Below are 18,614 nucleotides of genomic sequence, written 5' to 3'. Positions count from 1 at the left end.
ATTTTGCTTATTTATAACAATTTTTATTGTTATTAAAATTACAATTTGTAATTTTGTATACACGGTTGCGTCTTTTAATTATTTATTTTATTAAAAAGAATTCCCTACTTGTATCATTAAAGAAAGACCATTAAACAAAAAAAAAAAAAAAACGAATTCCCTACTTGAATTCAATACGTGTATTTCCAGGCTTCTTTTGTTTTTCTTCCAGTTCGCGCGTAGGGAGCTTACACGCATCTCTCTCTCTCCATATATCCAATTTCGCAGTCTCCATCAATCCCAATCCAAACCCAGTTTCCCTCTCTCTCTCTCTCTCTCTCTCTCTCTCTCTCTCTCAACAATCACAGAAATCCATAGCTCCCACTTATTCCCATTCTACCTCTGCCCTTTTCTCCAAATTCCAGTTTGACCCACCACCATGTATAATATGCTGGTGAATTGCTGCCACTGCCGCACCCCTCTCCAGCTGCCCCCCGGTGCCGATTCCATCCGCTGCGCAATCTGCCAGGGTGTCACTATAATTGCGGACTCACGTGGCCTCCATCAGCCTCCAGCCTCCCACGCGCCTCCACCTCCCGCTCCTTACTCTCACGCCCCGTCACCTCCCTCCCCCTACTGTCACGCGCCTCCAGGCCCTCCCCCCAACACGCACGGGCGGAAGAAGGCTGTGATCTGCGGGATCTCGTATAAGTACTCGAGACATGAGCTCAAGGGTTGCATCAATGATGCCAAGTGCATGCGGTATCTCCTCATCAACAAGTTCCAGTTTCCAGACGATTGCATTGTCATGCTCACCGGTATACATATATGCATGCATGCATGCAATTTGATTTTGCATAAGATAACATGTTGTGTGTACTTCTGAATATTTGCTCTTGGTGTGCATGTATATGTTCTGTTTTTGTTGGGCGCAAAGTTTGCGATGTGATTTGGTTTGGTTTCTGGTGATATGAAAGACTTTTGATTTGATATTTTGGACGATAAAGGTTGCGACTTTCGGGGTAGGATTTGTGAGAAAAAAAAGAAGGTTTGGATGAGAAATGCAGCTGAATATTCTTAGTTGGTGACGGTTTTGAATCGGAAAATGGATTGTTTCCTATGTATTTGGATAGTTTTTGTGAGAAGGTTCGGATGAGAAAAGAACAGCTGAGAATCTTACGATGAAGTAAAAGTTTTAGATAGGAGAGAAGGGAAGATATGAGTGATGTTAAGGGAGTGGATTTAATCATTGATGATAAAAGGAAAAATGACCCAAGATTTTTTGAACTACTAGGTATTGAATTTGCAATGTGTGTTTTATCTTTGGTAATTAATTATCAAGATTGTCAATAGCTAGCCCCGTCTAGCCCCGTCTATCTGAATGATCGATCTCAGCTCAGGAAATGAGAAGTAGGCAAATCCTATTGGTAGTCACCTATGACTCTTGATTTTCTTCCACGAACAATAAAAGACATTACTTATCAGGAAAACAATAAATTATCTGGTAATGTAGGATTGAACAGTGCATCTCCCAACTACACTAGCTGAACAAGACAGTTACCAACAATTAGCTCAACGTAAGGAATGCTGTCAGGGAACTCGGGCAACGAATTGTTGCGCTTGATTTGATTGTTTGATCCTCAATGCGCTTATTCTATATCAGACTTATGGAGCTTGTGTGGCTTTCATACTGAGATTTTAATTTTACAGTCCATAGGAACCTTCGGTCAAGAACCGTAGATATGTACATGGAGAACATTTACTGCGTTAGCACTTGCAGGATTATTTTATATCAGAACTTGCAGGATAATATTGCAACTTCCGGATTGTTGTCATTAAGTTGCACAAAAATCACTCATTCTTGTAGCTTTACCCTGATCATCATTGGTGGTTTCTTTCTTGATAACCTTTGCCCCCTTGATATCTATTGAAGCTTCTCCCCTTTCTGAGGTTAACCAAATGACAAAGCAAATGTTTATGTTGGGATTGAACTGCTAATAGTTTTGAAGGATTAGTTTTATTGCAATTTCCTTTTCCAAAGTTTTTGTCCTTTCAATGTTCTATAAACATTCAAGTACAGAGTCATTTGCCCTTCTTTCAGATGCTGTCATTCACCTTCTGAACCCTTTCGTGAGTTGTATCTCAATTTCTTGTTTTTAATAATACACGTAGTGTTAAATTGTACTCATTTTCTGAACTGCAGAAGAAGAAACTCACCCTTCCAAGATTCCGAACAGATACAACATTAGAATGGCATTACATTGGCTTGTACAAGGCTGTCAACCAGGAGACTCCCTCCTGTTTCATTACTCTGGTCATGGTTCACAGCAGAGGAATTATAATGGTGATGAAATTGATGGTTTTGATGAAACCCTTTGTCCCCTTGACTTCGAAACTCAGGGTATGATTGTTGATGATGAGATAAATGCAGCAATTGTAAGGCCCCTTCCACCCGGGGTTAAGCTTCATGCAATAATTGATGCTTGTCATAGTGGCACCGTGCTAGATTTGCCCTTCCTTTGCAGAATGGACAGGTTAGTTTTCAGTAATTTTGATCCTGATATGTAGATTAACATTTGTCAGGTATGCATGTGTATCATCTCATTAGTAACTGGAACCATATGAAAAATCAACAATTGCCATTTCTGAACATTATACTTTTGGTGGGATGGACTTCCATCTAGTAATCATGCTAGACCTGCCGAAAAATGGCCAGTTCAGAGGGTGGACACTTAAGGCATTTGCCTTGTGCCCCTTTCGAGCAAAGACTTCAAACTATTTAAAAGAAATGGGGAACCAAATCCTTAAAAAAGTCTTTTCTTTAAGTTCCCGCTGTTATAGTTCGAGTCCAGTGAATTTGCCAGTTTCCATATGCTAAAGGCAGAACTTTCACGATTGTTCCGTTATCTGAACTTATGCATGGATGATCTTATAATGTCCAGTTAAATATGGTGTTTATGAGTATTGTCATCATTCTCGAATTCTATTGTGTTCTTCCCCTGATTTTCAATGTGTCTACCTACTTGATTACCCCTCATCTAAAATAGGATTTCTTATGATAGATAATTTCGCTCCTTCATTTAGGGGCGGACGATATGTATGGGAGGATCATCGCCCTCCATCAGGCATGTGGAAAGGATCAGGCGGTGGAGAAGTCATTTCCTTCAGTGGTTGTGATGATGATCAAACGTCTGCTGATACATCAGTAAGTTTGGGGGAAAAAATAGAGTTGGTAAAACTATAGTTTAAACTCCTACTAGAACATTATCTGATCTAATGCTTTACGGGCACAGGCTCTATCGAAGATCACATCAACAGGTGCTATGACCTTCTGCTTCATCCAAGCAATCGAGCGTGGACAAGCGAGTACCTATGGAAGCATACTCAATTCTATGCGCTCTACCATTCGAAGTACGGGTACGGGTGGTGGTGGTGGTGGCGGCGGCAGATTAACATCTCTCCTTGGCGGTGGCGGCGGCGGCGGTGGTGCTGTGACATCCCTAGTCAGCATGCTTCTGACAGGAGGCAGTGCTACTGGCGGGCTAAAACAGGTATTGTCTCGCGCAACATTTATTAGGTTTTCAAGTTAAATGCTGGTTTATAGTCATACGATACTAACAGCCTGATGCGTCGCTTTGCTTTGCTTTGTGGCAGGAACCGCAACTAACTGCCTGCGAGCCATTTGATGTGTATACTAAACCTTTCTCCCTATGATTCTTTTCTGTCTACGTGCAGATTAACATATATACATATATATATATTGCGAAAAGAAAAGGTAATTTAGGTCTAGATTCTGGAGGGAGGATACAAATCCTTTGATGAGTAATAAATAGATGAACACATTTTTTTATTGTTGTGGTGAAACAATGGCAATTGTAAATTGTGAATTTGTGTCCGTTTACTTGTTACCGTTCTCTTCTTAACAGGTTAGTATGTAAGCAAAATCTTGTATTGTGTTTTTGGCTAATCACTTTAGAACTTTGTTTTGCATTAGATTGTAGAAACAATTACACTCCGATTCTACGAGAATTTGGTTTCTTGAAGAAAAAGAAAAGAACACTAGTGTTAATGTGTTGGGCAGTGTTACTGCAAATCTCCTTAGTTGAACATTTTACCAGAATTTACAAGTCTTTGTTGCAGTAGTGTTGGGCAAATCTCCTTGGTTGAACTTTATATGATCCTTGGAGTTTTCGGCATTTTTGTTTATTAAAGTTTTGTTGTTCTCTTAGCTGAGTCCAAAACTGTAAAGAATAAAAATGAAAGAAATTAAGCACTATTTTTTATTTTTATTGTTTAAATTTTGTCAAAGAAAGAAATTGAGCACTTAATTTGCTGCTACGTGCAAGAGAAAACATTGCTTTTGTTAGAGGAATATCACACAAATAATGCAAGACATTGAATCTACTTGTTACCAAGCATGCTTCCCTCGTCTTCCAAGCAATCAGAACTTCTGCAATATTACCTCTCGCTCTCTTCGAGCACTTCTAGTGTAGCAAGGCCTCTTTGGAAAATAGGCAACTCAATCTTTTTAAATGCGCTATAACTGTCTAAGTGCATCTCCACTCATAAGCTAAATAACCTAAACAATACGTATTAAAATAATATTAATTTTTATTTTATAAAATAATGAAAGATAACTAACTTTATTATTAATTTCGGATAATAATAAAAGATTGGTAGAAAGTATTTGAAATATTGAAATGTAGTGTAAAAGTGAAAGGACATGGTTAGGTATTTATTAAAAAAAAGGGGGCAAATTTTAGCAATGGTCCTTCAACTTTATTTTTATGACCATTATTAACTAACTTTATTATTAATTTCGGATAATAATAAAAGATTGGTAGAAAGTATTTGAAATATTGAAATGTAGTGTAAAAGTGAAAGGACATGGTTAGGTATTTATTAAAAAAAAAGGGGCAAATTTTAGCAATGGTACTTCAACTTTATTTTCATGACCATTAGTCCCTTAACTCGTCAAAATGTGTAGCTATGGTCTTTTTCACTAACACTGTCAATGGTTCTATTAAAATCAGTCACATGCGGGGCATATGAGACTAACTGTAGGGGCAATTAAGGAAACATACTATTTCCCTTGGGTTGGAGTCGATCGAACGTAGCAAAGGGGGTTGGATAGGGTTTTGCTAGGAGGGTTATGTGAGTTGTTTGAGTGCTCTGTCACGCCCCGATCCCGACATACGTCCATGATCGACACATGACGTCACCAAATACCCGTATCTCAACCTACCCCGCCTCCGAGATATGTACATAGCATAATTCAAGATCCAAATCTCATAGAAATTTTTGTATATTTTATGGCTGCATCTAACCTCCTCGTTAGACTGCCTACGTACCCTCAATAGGGATCAAGCCATTTGTAGTTTATTGTTTCACTACAATCGAATATCCATCACATAAAACGTTTTGTCCCAACAATATACCACAATGCATATTATGCGATATATCAAAGAACAATGACGAAACACAACATATTTTCTAGCCATATTTATCAACAAGTCTAATCATAACAAATACACTGACATCCAACATAACAATCCCACATGACGATTAACATTTCCACTTCATCCATCACATAAATCATCATGTTTCACATATCACCGCAAATCATAGTATGCAACATCTCAAAGAACGGTCAACGAAGCACAATGTTATTATCTAGCCACATTGGTCAACAAGTCTAATCATAATGGCAACAATCACAACCAACATCATTCATAATCACATCAATCAACATCACATATCATAGACCGAAATGAAGGGCTAGAGCGACACAGTTTGGTCGAAAACTACATTTCTGGAAAGGGAATTTTGGACCATCCAACATAATCAAAGCACCAAAGGGGACTCCGGACCATCACTCAACGGAATCGCGGAGTAGAAGGGATTCCGGACCATCATTCAACGGTCCAAGCAGAACTCAGTTCTGGACCACTCAACAGAACCGAACAGAAGTCCAAGAAGCATAACTACGGCTCAAAGGAACAAGACATGATTCAAGTTAGTCAATTCACGAAGACTAAACGAAACGAAACAATATCGAGCAACAAATCCCCATCACAATGGGTTATCGGTCTATTACCAGACCTCACATCACCCAAGCAATTCAATAAGCATTTCAATCACATGTCACAACCATTTCCAATACACAAGTCAAATCACATTTCACTACATCATACCAATCACTATGTTTCCAACATTATATCTCAATCTATAGCTTGTAACATATCAAGGAATCACGAAGCACAATATTAATATTTAATTACGTTAATCAATTAGTGAGATATCATATCATTTCACGAATTTAATTAAAGAACTCTACATAATTCCCTACTTGGGTTATGAATAATAACATGGTAATTCTAATTTGTATTCACAAGATCCATTGTGGGTAATTCCCATTCACTCGAATCTAGGGTTCTAGACTAATCTTATGGGAATTAGCGAAAGTAAGGATTTCGGACCACTCAATGGAATCCAACAACATCGGGTTCCAGACCACTCAACGGAACCAAAATATCAAGCGGTTTCTCACAATCTACTCAGACCTGTTATAGGTAAAATCAATGCCTACATCATGGAAATGGTGCACTGGCCAAACGGAACTCAGATAAGCTGCGGAGCTCGGGTGAGTGACAATAATTCAAGTATGAGATATTCAATAAAAACATACCATCGATCACAATCTATAAACATCAAGTATAGAATCATGCTTTATGGAATCATAATCAAGTCATTGAAAACTCCGTAGGAGTCACCCAACATCCAACGACTTTTCCCATTCAACCAACCAAAATTCCCAAAAACCATCGTTCATAAGTGCATTAAAAACTAGGGTTAGAGGGACGCGGTTCGGCCGAAGCCTACATAAGTAACCAAATAGGAAGTGGCCCCCCCAATGCGAATTAACCAAGCAGAGTCACTCCTACAACTGTTAGAAAGTGATCACCCAATGAGGATTTACCAAGCATGATCGCTCTTAAGCATACATGGCCATAAGGATCGCCCAACGTTGATTAACCAAGCGCGATCCATATATAGTAAGGTCCCCCAATGCGGATTAACCAAGCATGACCTCTAGTGACCCCCCAATGCGGATATACCAAGCAGGACCATCAATGTATAACTACTACATGGAGTAGTAAGATCAACACACAACCCACGTACCCTTATCTCATCCGTTATGATTTACATCGTAATCACTTGCACTATCAACTTCTCATGACCACTATCTTATCATACAAGCATAAAAGTTCTACATAAACTTCTCATAAGATTTTGGGTTCACATCGTCATAAAAATAATCATATACATCATACTAATCATACATATCTAACCACATTTCATAAACGTTTCCAAGCTACAGTCGATTCACAATTAATAAACATAGATCGATGCTAAAAAAAATAAAGATAGCAATTCAATAGAAAGTACATTTAATAAACAAGTATAACTCAATATGGTGCCGCTAATACATATATCGAGACACGTCAACTGGAAACGACACGTCATCGTGATGAACCAACTAAGCTCCATCAACAACAAACTAGAGATAAGCGACACCCTAGAGTAGAGCACGTTGACTAGAACATCAACAGTCGATAAGGTAGGTCCATTAAGGTCAACAACCTAAGGTTATTCAATCCGGAAGATCCACACATCGGATTTTCGATCTGTAAGTTCTCAAAGGTCCAACAACTGACAACTAAGGTGTTCACAAAATTGTACAACGAACCAACGATCGGATTGTCATCAATCACACAAATAAGTGACGGTCCAATTTGATCACCACACCAAACAATTGAATTTCGGGAAACCGAGTTAGACATAGGTTTACAGGATCATTAAAAGGTATTTGGTACTTAGACAACACTCGTGGACGGTCCCACGCACCGCCACACCCGGGTTAGTTAAGGTGGAGGGTTTAGAAACCCCAAATTTTCAACATTAACTAAATAAGCTCAAATTTATGTGGTAGTTAGAGCTCAGCAAGAGAAACACTTTTCACAACTAGGCCGATGACAAATTCTAACCGGAAACCGACCAAAATCACCGGTGAAAACCGGACTTCTAAGGTTCTACACACATGAATACGAAAGCACAAACTAAGCATACCAACTTGAAGATTATGAAGAGGAGATGAAGTTTCATACCTCACTTGAAGGAAATGGTTGCCGGAATCGCCAGAAAATGACAAAACCGCCGGAAAACCCACGGGACTTTGCTGCCTCGAACTGGAAAAATGGATAATAAAATGGAAAATCTAACACTACAGAGTTGTAGGGCTCGTCAAGAGCTTTCCATAGACACCAAGATCACCCAAAACGGAGATCGGATGAAGGAGATACAAGCGGGTCAAGTTTGTGGTTTTATGGGTCGAAAACGCCCCAAAACGGGTCAAAAAAATCAGACCCCTCCTTTTTTTTTTTCTTCAGAAAACTCCCTTCTTTCTAATTGGTCCCTCCCTCTTTTATTAAACTCCCTTAACCTTTAACCCACATGTGAGAATTACATAATTCCACAATTTATAGTTCACAACTTCAAATGTTCGTAACTATACCGTTATAACTCGGACTCGCAAACGGCTTTCGCCTATGCGCTCGTGGCTTCGAGACATATTCGAAAATGTTACTTGTGATCTCAAAAGGTCAACGAATTTTTGATAATTACCTTCCAAACTTCAAACTTCGTAACTAATTTAATTAAAATCTAAATCCAAATAAATTAATATAATTTCTCAAAAATAATATAAAATCTCAATAATACAAATATGTAGATTATAATAGTGAAATCCGGGAATGGAATTTCACATGCTCAATCGTCAATCCCTCCAAAACTGATAATACTCGGTGCACTTGGGTTTGCAATCGGAAATTTGGATGTTTTAAGGTTCGATTTCAGGGTTAGTTTAGCAGAGGATGATGGAGTTGTCGGAAGTCATGATATTGCCAACATGGAATTACGTTCCTCCGCATCTTGTCTTCTTGGTACTATTGTAACACATCCATGCTTTTCCTCCAAGCCTTTTTCCTCATTGGCAGTGGCTTCCAAATTATTCACGTTGCTCTCGGGTTCAGTGAACTGCCTTCTCTTCCATGTGTTCTCCTTTATACCAGTGCAATAAAGCCTTCTCCCTTCTCCTCTATACTAGTGCAGTAAAGCTCTTCCACACCACATCGTCCATAACTGCTTCAAAACTGAGTTTCAGAGATTGTTTTCCTTCATTAAAAGCTTATTACTGCAATACATGGTGGGAATTTGAGAATTGGGCGTGGAGGAAGTTTCAATTGGGGGATGGTATCGACTTCAACCTGGGAAATAATATGTTTCCTTAATTGCCCTTACAGTCAGTCTCATGTGCCACGCACATGACTGAATTTAACGGATTTATTGACGGTGTTAAGGAAAATGATCATAGCTACACATTTTGAAGAATTGAGGAACCAATGGTCATGAAAATAAAGTTGAAGGACCATTGCTACAATTTCCCCTAAAAAAAATTATAATTTTTTATATTTTTAATTAGTTTTTATTTTATTTTATAATTTTCTAATAGTTTGAATATTTTAAATTGTGGTTAACGTCAGCCTTGCGTCACATAGGCAGGGTGCTGGGCTAGGCAATTGTTGTCTGGCTTCTCCATCGGGCATCCCTTGAGCCCAAATGCCCGAGCGGGTTGGAGCGTTTTGGGGAGGGGGAGGGAGTGGATTTGGTTGCCTATCCCCAAAGCAATAAGCAAGGATGGAGTTGCTCTTATCAAGACCCGTAATGTGTCAATACCAAGCTACTCAATAGTCTGCCATTGAGCATTTCATTCCCAACGAGCAAGCAGGAACACCAGAAAGAAGTAATGGTGGCCGCAAGAGTTTAAACTCTTTCCTATAGCATGGATGAGATAAGAGATGGAGCATTGGTTCTTGAAAATTTTGACTCGGAGTTTTGGTCTTTAATTTAAAAATTCATGAGCATTGGCCAGAAACTTGTATAAAATGTGGAGCAAGTACTTTAAGTTACACCGTTGGTTGTTAGAAGTTGTGTCCCTTAATGCTTCTTATAACTTTTTTCTTTTTAACAAAAGTTATAACATCATAAAGGAATATTGTTCTGGATCAAAGCTCCAATTAGGTCAAATACAAGGACTAATACTGCAATTTTCTTTTCGTAATGAGACAGAAAATAAATTGAACAATAAACAGGTTCTGCCTATCATATGATATTGCATATGCAAAAGGTACGAGGCATTCTCGTCATACTTTGTTCCGGAATGAAAGCAACAACATCAGAGGATCTTCAGGCAATTGAACATTATTGAGGAACCATAAACGCCTTTCGCTCTCACTTTGTATGGAATCGAAAACTGAACCTATTCTAATCCAACTTAGCCGATCGACTTTATTGGACAGAATCGAAATCTGAACATATTTTATCGACTTTTTTCGGTTACAAGGCTTCCAAAGTAGTCAAATCATTCAATCTAAAACTTTACAGAAACCGACGGAAGAAGAGAAACGGAGCATTGAGATGTACAAAGATTGCTAGAAAGAACAATTGACAAGGACGAGAAAATGATGCTCAATTGAACCTTTGGTCACTGCAGAAATATTGTTAAGAAATAACATTAAAACATGGAGAAATTAACCCCCCCCCCCCCCTATCCCATCCCATTACATAAATTTCCCAGGGCCCTCCATAAAAAATATTTTTGCAAATTCGTCCAGAACCCTACTAAAAGCACTAACCATGAATTCCTTCTAGCACGATTTCAACGAGCATCGCTAATCTCTAAATAAATTTCTCTAGTATCCTTGATTTGAGAGGATCTGGGGGACGAAAAGTCTCTAACCGCAAGTTGGAGGACATACGGATCTCATTCAAACCGCTATCTCCTTTCTCTGATTTGATAATCTCCAAGGCACTCCCAAGAACGTTGCCTGCAAGCCCGCCTTTCAGAAGATGCCCTGGCTCCTCTCCACCTTCTTGTATTAATTGGCCAATCTGATTCAAGGAAATGACATTTTCTAAAATGACTTTGGCAAAGATAAGGCCAAGAAACTCTGGTGCTCTCGGGGCATCATTCACTGCATCCTCTAAGGAGGACAGAACAGCTTCAAACCTGGGCAGATAAAAGAAATTAAATAATAGAAAAACGCACAATACCGAGAAGACCGTCAATTTCAATAACCAAATGCAGATGTAAACTTTCCCTACCCTTTGATGAGCTGAGGCTGACTCAAAGTTCCATCATGGTTCTTTGTAAGGTTGACCAGAAGCTTTGCCAGGAGATGTCTTTCAGTGTCCTTCCTCTCAAAAGAGTCTGTGACCCAAAGAGAGATAATCGACGGATGGAAGCTTGGTGAGTTCAGCTCTTTAATGCATAAAGCAACCTCTTTCTCGTCTCGAGCACTGAAAATATGAAAGAAAACAAAATTGAGGAAGAGCATATGAAAAATCTTTAACGAGAGTTTTAGGAAGTTCTATAATACATCACACCCATCTAAAGACAATGCTACAGTTATTACTGTCAACAACATAAACCATATATGAGGTGTATAAGAATAATAATAAACCACTGCAGACCTCCTATTCCAAAATGGATCCATACTTTTAGAACAATTCTGCTTGCTTTCCCGCAAGTATATAATTAAAATAAAAAACCATATATGTAGAACACCATCTAAGATGAGTTCTTGGAAAGCCAACGATTGAACATCTACAATATATACTAAATCTTTAAATGCCAAAGATTAAGATCATCCACCATACATAGGTCTGATTCTGACATCAAATGGATGCATCAGGGCAAGAATGAGTTCTTTTTATTTTTTATTTTTAAAAGAAATAAAAGAGAATGAGTTGTTTTAATATGGTAAGAAGAAAGAAGAAAGGGGGGAAAAACATGACCGGCCACAATTAAACCATACACATTTAGATATCACATTGCTTGTCATGGCACTCACTGCATTCAAGTCAACCTAGAAGTTTCCAAAGTAGCAGGTCAAATGTTGTACAAAGTCTACAATTCTCCATGCCAAAATAACTTCCCAAGGTTTCTCAATATCCATGAATGCACAACAATAAATTCAGCAAAAAATTAAGAGGGTAGATACCCCTCCAAAAAATTAAGACATCCGTGACAAAAGATAAAAAAAGATTTTCATCTTCAACAGCATAAAATGATCCAAACTTATTTATTTCCATATCTGCATTATTTATGCAAAGAAACCCTAAAGTATATTTTTCAACAGATGTGAAAAAACATAAAAGATTTGAACAATTGCAATCATATGGTTTAACTAAAACAACTGGTCAACTGCATAAGAAGTGAATTTTCCAACCAAGATCTAACAATTAAAGATGAGTTAGTTATCAGGAGGAATGTTAAGAGTAGATAGAAATCAATCTTACTGCCTACATTATTTTATTTTCTTTTCTAAAACAAATATTTAAAATTAGGACCTCTACGTACACCTCACTCATCCCATGCCACTTGAGCTTGGCTTATGGATCCCATATTCTACCAACTACATTTCCGAGAGTCCGAACGAATTGTGTATACCACTCTATAACATAGCGTACAAGTAATCACACAACAAAATCCATAACAACTAACTCAACTCCTTTACTTTTATTGTTTTTTTTATTTTCCTTTCTGTCTTCTGTACCACCTGTGCGGTCCATTCAATGCCAGAGAAACAATCCCGATTCTATTTATGCAACTTGAAGTTGACCAAAAAAATTGAAAGATGACCAACCATTGCTCCTTAGTCCTATCCATTCCCCAGACACAGAACGAATACACAATCACATTAAGCAAATCATAGGCAGATTATTTTAGCAAGCAGAGAACTATCACATCTGAAAGATGCATTGAACTAAGAAAATAACATAACAAAATAGAACAGTCTAAAGCATGCATGAGACAACAGTTTCTTAACCCAAAAAAATAGCAATGAGAACGGACTGCTCTCTCAAAAATAAGAATATACCTGTAAAATTCTTTAATTGCTGCCAAAGACAGATCTCTAAGACGGTCTTCTGTCAATACATTTTCTGAAGGAACATTTTGTGTTAAAGTTGCTCCATGTGCACGTGTGGGTGGTGAAGTTGGAAGAGTTCTATGGTCTGAACTCCTCAGGTCCCTACCACCAAAACTTAAATTACGCTCTGATACGCTTGACTGATCATAAGCAGCTGGACCTGAAAATCTATCTGGCATATATCTTGGCACAGGATCCTCCCTTGGGTTGTAAGTTGTCCGCTCTGAAAGAGAACTGAAACCATTCGAACCAGCAGTCATCCTCCTAGAGTCTCCAGCACTGGGAGGCATCTCAGCCAAAGGAGCAGCTGACATTGATGGTGGTCCTCTGATGGACATTCCTCTGGCAAGACCACCCTGGGGACCCAAAGTTATAGAATCATCACCAATTGGTCTGTGTGTCAAGGGAACTGACAAGGTCCTACTCTCATAAGAATGTCTTTCATCTGTACGGACATCCTGACTGCCATAACCACGAACCTGAGCAGGCATCCCACGGAAACCACCCATATGGGCATTAGGTGAAGATAACATAGTCGATCCTCTTGGACTGAATTCCATAGGAGGCCCCCTTCTAGCTGATGGATTGATTCCAGGACCACGGGCCAGCCTACTAGACTGTGCCTGTCGTTCTTGTGCAGCATCTCTGTGTACTTCCTCAATCTTTTTTGGTCCTTCAACTTTCCTCCTCTGCTGCCATTTATTCTTTCTCAAATCAATTGCATCCTTCAACATGAACCTAACCCTAGAAGATAATTTCATGTTATTCGATAAGCTTTTCATCCTTTCAAAATATGCATCCATGTGCTCCTTGGCTTTCGGATGATCAATCATCTCCCCAATTGTGCTCATTAGTTTGCACAAAGCTTCAATATCTTCCTCATCTGGAGTCTGTTGCTGACCTAACAACTTTTTAATGCATTCGTGCATAATTCTCTCAGTCAACATTTTCTTTTTGTAAAGCTCCCCAATTAATCTAATGTTACCCAACATTCGTCTTCGCGCTTTGATTCTTTTCTCCTCTCTTTCTTCTTCAGACTGTTTCACCTGACCCTCCTCATCGGCCTTATTGGCCTCCTCTTGCTCTCTTTCTCCCCTCTCAAATTCCTCCTGGCACTTGTTCAAAAGCAATCTCTTAAAAGTTATCTTTTCATTGTCCTCGCTGAAATCAGGCAACTCTCCAGCAAGATAAAAACAGAAGTTAGCATACATCTCACAGAAAGTAGGCTCCATAAGAGCCTTGTCAAAGATCTGTGAAATGACACCAGTTAGAGTCGTTGCATTATCTATATTAACAGCTTTCACTTGCTCGAATAGTTTTTCAAAGTTTTGAGGAGTTAACTTGTTCAGTATAGCCTTTAACTGCCTTTGCTTGGCCTGCTCTTCATCACTCACTTTACCCACTTCATACTTCCTGTCAGCTTTGTGCATCACCTGTAATGGAGTATGAGGAGAAGGCATCAAGCCCTTAGGTTGAAAATTTGTAGCTCTCTGCCACCTGTCAGCATCAGAATTATTTCTTTGCATCCCTCCCTGATGACCAACAGAGTGAGCAGGCCCAGGCAGGATCCCTCTAACATGCTGCTGAACTGATGTCGGTGCACGTGGATTCCTCAAAACACCAAAATTTGGTCCTTGGCCAGTTCGGAAATTCGCAGCACCTCCCTTATTCCATCTATCATCATCCATTATTCCACTCCCACGACGGTCAAGTCTAGGGGCCCCTCCTTGCCTATCAACAATTCTTCCCGGACTAGGGAGCGAATCATAATCAATAGAAGTAGCAGCATTCACATTAGCATCCAAGATCTCTGCTATATCAGACAAAATTTCAAAACCTTCTGGAAGCTCAGTAAATTGCTCAGAAAATTTCATAAGGAAATCTCTGGAATATTTCTTCGCCCCATGTTCATGTCCATCTTTGTCAGAATCATCCACTCCACAGACCAGCTCTCCAGTATCTGAGGTTTCCAGTTTTAGGGTAGAGATGTCAGCAGCATCTTCCCAATCCTCTGGCTCAGCTTTAACCGGTGCATCTTTCTCTCTCCCTACAGCATCTTGCTGAGGAGCATCAGTAGCTACCTGCTTTGAAATTATACTGGTCATAATACTTTCAGTGTTTTCAATACCCTTCTTTTCTTCAGGGTTCTTGTATGCCCCATAAAGATCAGAGGTCACGCCAGCAGCATCTGCCTTAGAAAGAATTTCTTTTCTTTTCTTCTTCCCCTTTGAAATAGTACTCTTAGTTCTATTCAGTTCAGGTTTGTCCCTGAAGTCTGACTCTGAACGAGAATCCCCACCACTACCAATATTCTCAATATTTCCCTCACCACCACCAATATTCTCCTCACATGTACCTTCAGTTTCAGTTTTTGAAATTCTACCCGAAAGTTCGGTAGTTTGAACAGAAGAAGAATGCTGCTCTAATTTGCTAGATTTTGAAAAAAAAACTTCACTACCACCCATACTATCACTTCTGCTTAAAGAGGCATCCATTCCACCAGATTCTGCATGGAGACACTCATAATGGCCCTGCCCTCCTTGTGCAGTGTCTGAGATTGCAACAGTACTTCCCTTAGCTGTTTCCTTCACAACAGAATGCTCTGCAGGTACTTTAGCAGATTCCAGAGGTTTTATGGAGATGGATTCTGCAGAAATACCATGAGCTTCAGTATCCTGTTTGTAATTTCCAGACAAACTTTGTTCTGCCCCCATCAAGTCACGCTGTCCTTGTTCATCTGGTTGTAAAGAACTGTCTAGTTGAGTACGATGAACGGAATCTGAAGTACCAACAACCATCCCAGGAGCAGATATTTCAGAAGAGATGGGAATAGTGCCTTGCCCAATAACTTCAGTCTTTGATTCCAAACAATCAGCAGTAGGAGCACTAAAATCTGACAGTGGTTCCTTCGCTGACTTTGAAACAGATGCACTAGTTACTGGAGCAAGAGTTGTATTAGCTTCTACAGTGCCAGAAACATCACTAGTAGAAGGTATACCATGCTCTGCAGACTGAGACAGAACGCTTGATGTAGAGCTAGACTGCCCAACAACCTGTCATCAAGGATGTAAAATGATGACACAAATTTAAATGCTACTGTTAAAGAGAAGAAACTAGAAGGTTATCTAAAAATACTGAAAATAAGTACCTGAAGCTGTGGTTGAACATTTCCCTTCCTCCCTGGATTCTTTTGCTGATCTATAATTGAGTTTGACCGACTAAGAGTTTCTTTTTTTCTGGGTTCAGTGATGATCACAACTGGTGCAGACTCCTCAGTTGGGGCAGCTGCAGAAGAGGACAAAAGATTTGAAACCTGTTTTTCAACTGAAGCAGTGGCAGGTGCATTTGCAGATATTTTTTCCATCACCGGCACTGATTTGAGGATGGATTGGTCACCTGCAGATTGGATAATTTCTCCAGATTGTCTCACAGGCTTTGATAATTCACCTTTTTCAACAACAGTTGAGCTGTTTGGCAATGGGTCGACAACCTTCTCTCCAACAGTTCCAGCAGGTGGTTTAATTACAACAGGAATAGTTGCTGATGGAACAGAGGCACTTATATTATGTACATCACGTGCATGTTCCAGGTTAGGTGGATCCACCACATTGTGCATAAGGGACCCAGACTTGCTAACAGGCAGGGTACTATGAGATGACGGATTAATGAAAGGTACAGGTTGGGAACCCTGGCTGACTGGATAGCTGAACCTCGGTGCTTGTGAATTGGGCGGCATATGACTACTAGTTAAGGGATGAGAACTTGGAGCAGGATAATATAGGGAGCTGGGATTGTAAGAATTGGCATAAAAGGTGGTAGTATGAGGATGGGCAAATGATGGAATAGGCTGGGATTGAGGAGGAATGTTTGGGTGAGTCCTGGGGGCTGATGGCCCACTATCTGGATATGAATCTGTCCTTTTATCAAGCCTCAACTCTTCATGTGTATCTGGATGTGTAATCTTGACAGGAGTTTTACGAGGGCCGCCAAACTTCCTACCCTGTTGTTGGGGGTATTGTGATGCCATGCTGATCCCCAAGTTGCCCATCTGAGGTATTTGAGGACCCATTTGGGGGGTAAAAGTCATGTTCTGGCCCTGATGCATAATTCCCTGGGGCTGCATTGGATGGGGCTGGAGACCTTGAACAAACACTGGCTGCTGTACTTGAGTACTACCAATTGATAATTGCATAGGCATTGGCATTTGAATTGAACTGGCACTCATACTCTGAGATTGGATCTGCTGGTTGGGGCCACCAAATTGCACTGGAACCTGTGGCTGATGAAATGGCATTGGCATGGACATCCCAGCCATTGGATGAGGAGAAGGTTTCTGAGTTTGACTAGGAGGGGGTGCATGTGAGACTTGCACATCCTTTTTAACCTTGGGTACCATATGAACCTCAGCAGCATTAGGTTGATCAATGGACGCTGAATCTTTCCTTGGTAACTGCTGTTTAGGAACAGTAGGGACTGGCACTGAAGGCACAACTCTAAAAGAATCATGGCGCGCCTGCATGTTCAAGCATGACATAGTGATTTCACAAATTAATAAACAAAATTGAAAAGCATAATGATACCAAATTACTCATTGAAATTACGTCATCTTTAAATTCAAATACAAAGAATAATATTTCATTAAACAAGTAAACAGAAGGACATAATAGGAAGACAAAAACTACTGTATACATACACTTCTGCCAAAAAACATCATGTGCAGTTGAACCAATCAGACTATTCAGTAAAAAAAGGCAGGAAGATGAGAGAGAAGAAAAACAAGCTAACCTGATCACGTTTCTGCTCATCCAAATTTGGGGGAGCTGAGCTGGTTCGAGCAGGAATCTACAAGGAACACAACTTTCCACTTTTAAAAACATGCTATAGTTTGTTCAGCGCTTGGAAATACAGGAAATTAGAGAATTTTAATCAAGAGTTCGCTAGCATATAACAATACCTGCATCCCATTCATGAAGCCAGGGCTTATAGACCCAAACTGAAAGGCAAAGCCCTTGGACGCATCTCCTGGGGCTAAAACCAACAGAAAATGTTAAAACCTGATTATTGGCATTTACTAATATATCATAAATCATATATCAGCACGTTAAAATCATTACTAAATCAACTATTTGGGATAACACTGCCAAGAGAATCTAGCATTGACATCACAACATTACTATATGACAGTGAAAATACGCCAACATTCCCCCAACATTGAGTACAACAAAATCCATGGTCCAGAGTGTGAACTTACGCTTCGCTGGTGTAGTGGGTGTTCTTGTGTCAGAAGTCATGGAGGCAGATTGAGAAGTGGGAGGTTTTGGAACAGTTCGGGAGCTTCTCTGAGAGGCTGATGCTTCAGCTGTACGGGAAGCTGTGCTTGCAACAGGTGCATCAGAACCTCCTACATCAGATCAATCAAGGAAAACATTGCCAAGAAATGAGAATCAAACAAAATGGGCAACACAGATTTAAAAAAAAAAAAAACCATTTATCTCAGATTCCCAAACTCCTTCAACTGCCCATAAAAGTCTATTAAAACAATCACGACATTATCATATAAATTTCTAGACTGAAAGAGAACAG

At 39.6% G+C, this 18,614-nt stretch overlaps 2 protein-coding genes across 4 annotated transcripts in view; one reads left to right on the top strand and one right to left on the bottom strand.

Moving 5' to 3' along the window:
- Positions 1–222: 222 nt before the first annotated feature.
- LOC126627827 (metacaspase-1-like) lies at positions 223–3,969 on the top strand. Its single transcript, XM_050297392.1, has 5 exons — positions 223–797; positions 2,183–2,513; positions 3,064–3,184; positions 3,273–3,530; positions 3,634–3,969. Exons 1-5 carry the CDS (start codon positions 419–421, stop codon positions 3,691–3,693), a joined length of 1,149 nt encoding a protein of 382 aa, XP_050153349.1. The 5' UTR covers positions 223–418; the 3' UTR covers positions 3,694–3,969.
- Positions 3,970–10,550: 6,581 nt separating this feature from the next.
- Positions 10,551–18,614, bottom strand: part of LOC126627810 (eukaryotic translation initiation factor 4G-like) — a 48,387-nt gene continuing 40,323 nt past the window's right edge. For all 3 annotated transcript variants that reach the window (XM_050297364.1, XM_050297362.1, XM_050297363.1), the window contains 7 exons: positions 18,283–18,432; positions 17,986–18,059; positions 17,817–17,873; positions 16,180–17,544; positions 12,981–16,084; positions 11,203–11,397; positions 10,551–11,107 (listed from right to left, as the gene is read on the bottom strand). In XM_050297364.1, coding sequence (XP_050153321.1) covers positions 10,777–11,107; positions 11,203–11,397; positions 12,981–16,084; positions 16,180–17,544; positions 17,817–17,873; positions 17,986–18,059; positions 18,283–18,432 — 5,276 coding nt within the window. In that variant the 3' untranslated portion in view covers positions 10,551–10,776. The remainder of the gene's footprint in view (positions 11,108–11,202; positions 11,398–12,980; positions 16,085–16,179; positions 17,545–17,816; positions 17,874–17,985; positions 18,060–18,282; positions 18,433–18,614) is intronic.

The sequence above is a fragment of the Malus sylvestris genome, chromosome 7, assembly GCF_916048215.2.
Source record: "Malus sylvestris chromosome 7, drMalSylv7.2, whole genome shotgun sequence".
In the NCBI taxonomy this organism is placed as follows: Eukaryota; Viridiplantae; Streptophyta; class Magnoliopsida; order Rosales; family Rosaceae; genus Malus; species Malus sylvestris.
The sequence above is the reverse complement of the archived record's forward strand: the minus strand, read 5'-3'. Positions and strand labels throughout refer to the sequence as shown.

Coding starts and splice junctions, on each gene's coding strand:
- LOC126627827 (XM_050297392.1), top strand. CDS start 419: ATGTATAATATGCTGGTGAATTGCTGCCACTGCCGCACCCCTCTCCAG. Junction 798..2,182: donor TTGCATTGTCATGCTCACCG/GTATACATATAT, acceptor TCTGAACTGCAG/AAGAAGAAACTCACCCTTCC. Junction 3,531..3,633: donor CTACTGGCGGGCTAAAACAG/GTATTGTCTCGC, acceptor GCTTTGTGGCAG/GAACCGCAACTAACTGCCTG.